Below are 9,887 nucleotides of genomic sequence, written 5' to 3'. Positions count from 1 at the left end.
AATGATTTTTCCATTAATTTTTCATACTAGTGATGTAATTATTTCTGTCAGAGGCGATAAAGTTAGGTTAAGCCTGAAAATTTACTAAGAAAACTCTCACCAGTGGAACTCAGTATAGCAACTGGATGGAATCAAAACATTAGTTCTGAACTGAAGACAAACTAATAATTTTTTCTACAGGTGAAGTGACAGATGAAATAGTTTTGTTTAAAAATTTCTAATTTTATTTGGAATTTCAAAATGCTTTTTTGATATTTTAGTATGACTGATATCAATAAATTCAGTTTAGTTTTTAATAGAGCATACAGCTGTTTTCTAACTAAAACATACATGAAAAGTACATTAACTAAATTAAACAATTTTTTTATTTTACAAAAATATGTCAACATAACATCAAAATAATAACAGAACATTTTTATAAATAAAATACTCTTACATAATGAATCAAATTAAATAAAAGTGAATGGTATGTAACAAATATTGATTTGAAAGCCTGACTTTTTAACTGGTATTTTTTATGTTTTACAATTTTCAATAGCCAAATCAAATCACACTATGAGGATTAAACAGTGCAAACATCTTTACCAAGGGTACTAGGAGTATATTTTGTGAAATTTAAACTTTTTTTGTATCCACTCCTTACATATAGCTTACCAAATATGGCTGATAATGGCAAAATTTTTTTTTTTTAAATAAGAGTTTTAATATTAATTTTAACACTTTTTAATTTCCTTAGTATATTCCTATGCCCTTTATTTAATTATAAAGTTTCATATAATAAATAACTCCTTTATAAGTTATAAATACTAATTTGAAAATCTGTATTTTCAGTCAATTCTTTCTGTATCACACAAAATAAAAAGTTAATACTTTATTTTATACATCAGACTACCTTAAGTTAATTTTTTTAACTGATTCTAATATCTATAATGGTTTATAAAATATACCAAGAAGAAATGGGCTGTAGATTTCAATTTTGCTTTATGAAGATGACCATTTTGACTTTTTTTTAAATGGTAGTCACATAAAGTAAACACATTTCTGAAATTTATATAAAAAGGTTATTATATGATGAATATATGAAATCTTTCTAAAAGTATCTACAACCAGTTTAATTGTAAATCATATGATATTTATGGAATGATCTGATAGGGACAAGATTACAAAATAACACGAGGAAATAAGGCTAAGATAAAATATGCTATAAAATTAAAAAAACAAAAACATTTGGGCAGTGTAAATGCTATATATTAATATATGATTTTTATTTAGTACTGGTTTGCATGCCTTTGATGATCATGTTAAATAAATGACTAAGTCTTATGATAAGAAAATTTTCAAAGAATCTGATACAGCTTTGTTTGGTCTGGACTGACAGGTAGTTGTACTGTTTGTGGTGCTGTGTTAACACTTGAATTACCAGGTTAGGAAGTGTTTTAAATTAGAAAATGACAAATATTAACTGGAAGACAATATTAAGGAACTAATAACATTACAATTTTACTGCCAGGCAAAACAAGAATAGGTAAGCATTGTTTGGCCGACTTTTCACAAAAATGAAACATAACATTATAAGGTAATATAAGTATTTCTAAAAGAAATGTAACTTATATTTTATTATTTGGAATCACTAGTTACCACCAGTGATTCCAAGTAATGTAAATTCAATTAAGTTAGTAACAGATTAAATGGTAGCAGAGTTTTCTGTTTACATATTAATAAAAGGATACATAATATAGGCAGCAGTTAAGAACTATAAAATTAATAAATACTCTAACAAAATTAATTATTATTCAAGATCACAGCTAAAGATTATCATCGACTTCATAAGGTATTTAAGTAGAATATCTTTCACTTTAAACAATATAAAATAAACCTCAAATGCTATGATCCAACTGAAAATATATTGGATAACATAGATAATGTTGCTTTCTGAATGTTATTCAAATTTCTTTTATCTTTTGAAAGTTTAGCAACATGATTTTTTACTGTTAATATTGGAGTAGTTTGTTCAGGAAGTGCTGATTGATGAAATTTTTCTATGTGCTCTTTTGCTATGTCCATTCGATATACAAGAATATCATGAAGCGGTGTTAAATCTTCAACTTCAGCCAATTTTCCCAAATTACATAATGTAATACACAACTGAAAGAAATTAAAACAAAAATTATTTATATAAATTAATTTAACAATGATTTTTACTATTACAAATATCTTTTTTAGTAATTCCAAAAATCTCTCCTACACAGTTGTTTTATCATCTTCTTCTAGTGCAAGAAACATCTCATTTGAAAATAATGATTTAATTACATAGCATGTCCAAAAAGTTCATGAACTAAATTTCTGTATACAAGTAGCGCCATCTCTCAGACAACCAAGGAACTATTGTAGTACGACATCTGATGAGTGTGTACAAAATTACATCTCGTTTCGTCACTCCAGTATTGAGTTATATTTGGGCACATATGTTATGTTCATGTGATCTTGTGCGAGCTCATGAAATGGAACCAGCAACTATTTTTTGTTCCCAAAATTCAAGCTGAAGATGAAAGGCCGCTTTTCCAACAACATTCCAGCCGTCCAAAGGGGTTACACAGAGTAGTTGAAGGCGATCCCACAAAGTGATTTCTCCACAGCGTTGATGGGCTATACTGGAGCTGCAACGTATGTATAACTAGGGAAGGGTTCTATGTAGAGGCCTGATGTGAGTAAATTCATTTATCTTGAAATCTATTTAGTTTGGGAACTTTTCAGACATACTGTGTACAATCACTATAGCATTAAGTTGTTACAATGAATAATATGAACAATAAACAAGGTAATGCATATGATGTGTCTGAATTTTTAAATAGACTATATTATTTTGAAGATTGGTAGCTCTATATTTTCTAACTTTACATAAAATAATGATTAATAATGGTATACGATGAGCATTCTCACAAAATCTTGAGAAAAAAGCAATTTAAATGCCAACAAGCTGTATATTTTTTAGAACATTAATTACTAATTATTACACTTCTAATCTATGTCTTGAAAGTTCATAATAACAATGACAAAATTGTTTAATGCATTTGTAACTGGAGTATACCAAGAATGATAAAATGTTGGAAAACGTCAAAAAAGTAAAATTAAAGAATTTTTTCAATTTATTAACCCATCATTAAAATGGTAGAGTCCGAATTTCAATGCATTTGAGTTCATGTAGTATTCTTAGTATGTAGTGAAAAAAATGTATAGGAAGAAAAAGATTAGGATTTAAAAAGCAGATAGCAGAGGATGTACAATTTAGTAATTATGTTGAATAGAGAAGATTAACAAAGAACAGAAAGCAATGAGGAATAGCATGAGAAATTAAAAAACTGATTTAAAAAAGTAATGTTAAAAATCATTAAAATTTCAAACAGAATACCTTATTTTATAGAAAATTTGTTTTTTGTACATGATTAGACCACAACTTTTCTTACAATACATCTAAACAAGTAAGACAATATCTTGTTTAGTAAAAGTAAAGCAATACTTTAATATATAATAAAATAATATGTTACTGTCTTATATAACAGCATCCATTTTAAAAAGTGTATACTCACAAGTGGATCAATCCATTTAAAGTGTCCCAAAAAAACATTGGTTGCTTGACCAATTCAAAAAAAAAATTTAACTTACTCACTTGTTTCTTACATGTCTCAGGACCTTAAAACTGTTTCTTTTTTTTATAATTTTCTATTTAAGCAGTTTACCTGTGGTGGCCATTTTTGTTACAGTGTGCACACCTTTTTTTGTGATTGTAAGGGTTTATGGAAAAAATCATAACTAAAAAAACTATTGGTCCTGGAAGGATGAAACAAAAAGCAATTTATTCATATTTTCTCAAGGTAAAAGACTGGACTAGCGGTATGATATATTTACCTATCTCTCTTCTTTCTATGAAAAAAAAAAGTTGGGCATGAAAAACAGTGAAATTTCACTATTGATTATTTTTCAAGAGGCAGGGATGGCATAAATAGTTTGAATTATTTTTTATATGTAGGGATATGTTAGTAGTTTTACTATAAATAATATTAGTAGTGATATACTTACCCATAAAGTTTTATGAATTTTTGAAAACTAATTTTTTTTTTTTAAATCAAATCTTGGCTTCAAATAACTCTTGATGGGGCTGGGTGATAAATATCTCAAATTTGCACAACTTACCATTTTGACTCACTAAATATAAATAAGTGCTCCATAGGGGTTTCTTGTCTTCTTTACAATTTACATTTTTTATATTTAGCCCCTATGTTGTTGAAGTTGACTTTTTCAATACTTTTAAAATAGTAGTTTTTTTTTAAATTATTAATGATAGGTTGTAATTTAATGATAACTTAACTTAAGGCATTACCAGTAACCTAATATAATTTTGGTTCAAAAATGTTTGTAAAACTTACCCAAATTGAGCTTTCAATGAGTAGCCTACATCTTTTTTTAAAATTTGTTTTTAATTTTATATTGATTTATTTTTTTAAACACTGTCGAAGTAAAAATTAATTGTAGCAAAATTTTAATTATTCTTCAATGAAATAGCCTGTTTTTGTAGCAATGAAGGTTTATTATTTAGTGTGGTTAAAACAGCTGTGATATTTTGTCTGATTGTGTGAGAATGACCAATCACTGTTTTGATGGAGGTTGTACAACCAAAATACTTTAAAGAAAGAATAAAAATTGCTTTTTACATCCTTCCAGGACCAATAGTTGTTTAGTTATGATTTTTTCCGTAAACCCTTACAGTCACAAAAATAGGTGTGTGCACTGTAACAAAAATGGCTACCACAGGTAAACTGCTTAAATAGAAAATTAAAAAAAACAGTTTTAAGGTCGTGAGACATGTTGGAAACAAGTGGTTAAGTTTCAATTTTTTTTGAATTGATCAAGCAACCACCCTTGGTTCATTTCAAATGGATTGACCCAAGTAACAATGTGTACAGTTTATTCAGATGTGGCAGTATTAGTTCTGATTCTGTTTTTTTTTTATAATACTGAAAGAAAGCCTTATAAATTAAAAAAAAAAAATTAACTGTATATTTTCACTTTCAAAATCTTTTACTTGAAAATCTTAACCTGAATGGTCAACATTCATCATAAACAGACTCTGAAGAAAAAGTATATATAAAAGATATGTAAATAAGCATACGTGAAAAGAAATGACAATAAAAAAGGTGAAAAATACCTGACTGAATAATGTGACCTGATGTTTGAACTCTCTAAAATCAGGCATATTATGCGAATTATCAAGTCCTTCTAAAACTGCTAGCCATGCTGAAGTATACTGGGACCCAAAGAGATGACGAGATGTGGCATTCGAAAGTGCTGCACTCGCATTTACTCGCACCTTAAAGTTATTGCACTTAACGAGTACAGTGCACAATGCGTTCAGAACAGGCTCCTGAAACAATAATAAAGGTGAAGGTAAAGAAAATTACGACAAAATTAGATTATAAAACCAGTAAAGAATTTATGAGGTTGCCAAAAACAATTCCTGAAACAATTACAGAAAAACTTTGTACATTAAAAAATAATATATTAAATTTAGTTAGCTAGTTTCCTTTGGCAGCTACATACTTTTACAGAACTTATAAAGTTTTTAGAAATGTTCTAGAAAATCAATCTTGGAAAACTTCTTCAGCTGCTTTGACCCATCAGTGATGACACTGTAAACATTCTTGTACCACCTTCCTTTCAGGAGCAATTTTAAGAAAAAGCTGGATAAACAATACTTTTAAGAAAGCTCAACGGGAGCCAGATGTGGGGAGCATGATAGTCACTACTGTAGCATTTGTGCAATGTAACAGTGATAAGATCTCCAGCAATGTCGCTTGTGTTTCTGTTTCATTTATAGATAATATTCTTAGAACAATGCAATGACAAACACGATGCATTTTTAGATTGTTGTGGAAAATATTGTGACAATTTTCCACTGATGTTCCTAATTTTACAAGTTGAGTCGGAAATAGATAATCATCATCATCATCACTAACATGAGTTTCACATCAATGCTTGTACCACTCATAAATGTTTATTTTTCATTGCCATTTTATAGTATGTTTAAACCAAAATTAAAAATTTGACTATGTTCAGCGGTTGCCAATTTGAATGGTGATGATGGCATTTCTACTTCACATAAAAAGCTGTGCTGTTGTCTAAAACGCAAATATGAACTCAACGCTGATTGTGCCATGATGTCACAAAATTTACTAACTTAAGAACAATGATTTCCTTGTCAAAATAATAATTTTAACAGAATGGTAATATGGTAAATATAAATTTTAATTTATTTACACATACACCTAACACTGTAATAGAATATGAGAAGAACTTACCTGCCAAGTAGACAAATTATTTCCCTGAACGGCATCATTTTCTAATAAGCTGCTGAGGGCGTAACATGCATTCCATCGCAACTGTAAAATAAAAATTACATAAAATAAACAAATGGAAATTATTAAGAAAAGTGTGGCATACAAAAAATTTGTTAAGTAATTTTGTTTTTCATATTAATTTTTTAAAAATCAGAGTGATTTATTAATTTAATCGTATCTCCTGAAATAAAGATTTTACATAATATTTACAATAAAAGTACTAGTTGAATGGTTTCAGTTAGTTTGAAAAAACATCAAATAACATATAAAATTTTCAAAAAGAAAAAAAATAGTCATTCAGTATGTATAAACTACTTAAGAAAGAAAATATAAACCTGAATTGGATGTATGCAGAGGAGTTTTTTATATCAAATATCTTGGAGAAACCAAATTATCAGTTCAGGGAGCTGAACTGATTAGCTGAACTGAAGAGATTAGCACAGAATTAAAACTGATAAAGGAGTCATGCCAATCACAAAAAGTGACAATCAAGTGATAAATTAGTTAAATATGGTACCATTAATATGAGGTAACTTATTCTAAAACAAGTTACTTTTCATCTTATTATAAAACAGTTTGACGGTTCCTAAAACAACAACTAGATAATAAAAACACATTATCACATCTGTTCTATTATTTTATCTGAGCTCATTAATATAATATAGTTTTTCTATAATACAAAAATTATTACTTCTTTGGGAGTATATATAGTAGGTATTTAGTTGTGGAATATTAATTCATTAGCTGAGTGAACCAAACCCTTAGATGTCAACTTCTATCTACGTCTGTTTTCAGCTATTACTTTGAATCACTGATACGTTCTAGTACTTTATAACTCCATCATTCCACCAGTCTTTGGATTTTCCCGATGGTCTAATACAATCAAACCTACTCTTTAGTACAGTTTTAAAATTTTCTTCATCTTCTCTTTGAATGATGTGTCCCAGCCATCTTATTTTTTTAACTGTTAACTTACAGTTACGATGTTAAATTTATTAAATATCTTCTTTTATATTTGTTTCTTCTGATTTTTGAGTTTCCATTTTGCCTCTATTGTTCGAAAAGTTTTCTTCATCTTTATAATGAATGAAAACTTGGTTATTTAAAAATCACATATTGAAAGACCTTGCAATGACCTCAGTACCAAAATGATCACGTAGACCAGAAATTCAAATCCTTGCTTTATGGGCTGTAGCCTTATCCTGCTGAAACCAAGTGAAACAGTATGAAAATTATATTCATAAATATTATGATAACTATTAAATTTACAGCCAAGAAATATTTGAATAATGTTGTTGTAATCTTTTGAAATCTGAAATAAATTCACAGCTATTTTGATTTAAAAAAAAAAATAAAAATAATAATATGACTCCATAATTCCATAACATAACCTATCATCTCTCACGTTTTCAATGATAGTTGCTGGTGTAAAAGATGAGGAGAACCTTAGCAGCCCAAAGATAACAGTTCTTTTCATCAACACAGCCATACAGGTGAAAGCAGGGTTCATCAAAGATTTTTCAAAAAGTTTTGTTTTTGTCACACTTTGTTAAAAATTGTGAAGCAAAAATAACTTTCTCATTAATATCTGAAGTTTCAATTCCTGGACCACCAGATGAAATTTTAAATCTAGCATAAATATTATACCCAAAGTGAGACATGAGAAGATTAAGCTGCTGTACAAAATGAGTTCTGGTTCACAAATATATTGGGCCATGATCACTCTTTACATGACAATGTACCTGTAGCTTTGAATCTCAACCCATGTCCTTGCAGTCTGAGCTGATTGAACCAAATCATGAGAATAAAATTCTTATTACACACCTTCAAAACAGTTACTGTTCTTATAAATTGCTTTTATATAGCTAACACATACACTTACAACCAATGATACACTATAACTAAATAGCAAAGATACAATAAGAATATAACAAAAAATTATATAATTTCTTACAGATTTGAGAAAAATTGAAGAATTTCTTGTAAATTTGAGAAAAACTGAAGAATCTCTCGCAAATTTGAGAAAAATTAAAGAAAGGATTTTTCTCAAATTTGCAAGAAATTCTTCAATTTTTCTTATATTTGAGTAAGAGATTATTATAAAATTGAGAAAGGGTATATGCAAAGAAAGATTTAAAGTTAACCATTTCTGCTAACCAACCTACAATGTTATAAAGGGTGATTGAAAAAGTAAATCAGATGATGAGAACACCAAAAGGAAGTGGATGAATTGATTCAAAATGAATGTTGCATCACTGCAGTACAACAATGTACTGCCACTCAGATAGGCATATCGAAAGAACAAGTTGGACAACTACTGCACAACTGGGCTACTGTAAAATTTGTTCCCTGCAGCGGGTGCCAGGTAAACTCACAGAAAAAAACAAATAACAGAAGGAATGTTGTGAACAACTTCTGAGATATTTTCATTATGGGAGAGATGACTTCATTTTCATTATTTTGATGGGAGATGACAATTACGTGCATCATTACAATCCAGAAGAAAAATGGCAGAGCATGGGATATTGGCACCATGGGATATGGTTCACCAAAATCAAAAAATTCAAAATACAATTCTCTGCAAAAAAAATCTCATGACAGTGTTCTGTGATTCCAAACATTTGTATGCGAGACTAACTACCTGGAAGCTGGGTTAACTGTAAATTCTGTAAATACCTTAGGAGACATGTGAATCATGTACAGCAATTCAAAGAGCCAATAATTCTGCAACATGATAATGCTTAGCTGTACACATCACATACAATAGCTGATGCTCTTGTGAAATTGAAATTTGAATCTATTCCACACACTCCATACTCACCAGATTTGGCCTGTTGTACAGTACAGTAGAGGTGTTTTAGTTTATTTAAGTTCATCAATATGTTTTCTTTGGATATTAAATTTAAACCTGGAAGGAGAACAGTGCTTCAACTGAAATTTTAATGAAGGAGGACACAATATCAGAGCCACAAAGAAAAAAAGCATAAAAATCAGTTCTATAAAATGTAAGACTACTAACAAGAAGAGGTCTTGGTTAAGATAATAAAAGTGAACACCATGATGTAGTTTGTAAAAGGATTTGGTATAACTGGGAATTTGTAATGTGAATAAGAATAAAATTTTAACCTTAAGTCATACTTAATAAAATTCAAAATATGATAGTATAGTGTTATGACAATTCACTAACACGCACTTCACTCTTTATCAATAATTTGTTGGTGGAAAACAATGATTTCTGTTTCTCAAACCAACTCAACTTCTGCAGCCTTTTACTTTTTAAAAAAACAAAAAAATGAATTTTCGACAGGCTACCTTTAAAAAAAAAAAATAGAAAAGATAAAGAAAATTGTTAAGAGACTACCAAAAACAAAATTCCAGGAAGTGTTCCAACAGTGGAAACAGTGGAAAAACATTACGTTCAATAAACAGTATAGAGGTATTCTTTAAACAGAATAACGTGTAAATTACCTTTTTTTTTTTTTTTTTTTTTGTCTT

At 28.8% G+C, this 9,887-nt stretch overlaps 1 protein-coding gene across 1 annotated transcript in view; it reads right to left on the bottom strand.

Annotated features, from left to right (window-relative positions):
• Positions 1 to 347: 347 nt before the first annotated feature.
• Positions 348 to 9,887, bottom strand: part of LOC142324062 (HEAT repeat-containing protein 6) — a 78,128-nt gene continuing 68,588 nt past the window's right edge. Inside the window, exons 15-17 of the mRNA XM_075364674.1 lie at positions 6,354 to 6,434; positions 5,204 to 5,419; positions 348 to 2,145 (exon numbers count right to left, since the gene is read on the bottom strand). Coding sequence (XP_075220789.1) covers positions 1,885 to 2,145; positions 5,204 to 5,419; positions 6,354 to 6,434 — 558 coding nt within the window. The 3' untranslated portion in view covers positions 348 to 1,884. The remainder of the gene's footprint in view (positions 2,146 to 5,203; positions 5,420 to 6,353; positions 6,435 to 9,887) is intronic.

This window comes from Lycorma delicatula, chromosome 4, assembly GCF_047948215.1.
Source record: "Lycorma delicatula isolate Av1 chromosome 4, ASM4794821v1, whole genome shotgun sequence".
In the NCBI taxonomy this organism is placed as follows: domain Eukaryota; kingdom Metazoa; phylum Arthropoda; class Insecta; order Hemiptera; family Fulgoridae; genus Lycorma; species Lycorma delicatula.
Note: the sequence above shows the minus strand (reverse complement) of the source record. Positions and strands in the feature narration are given on the sequence as shown.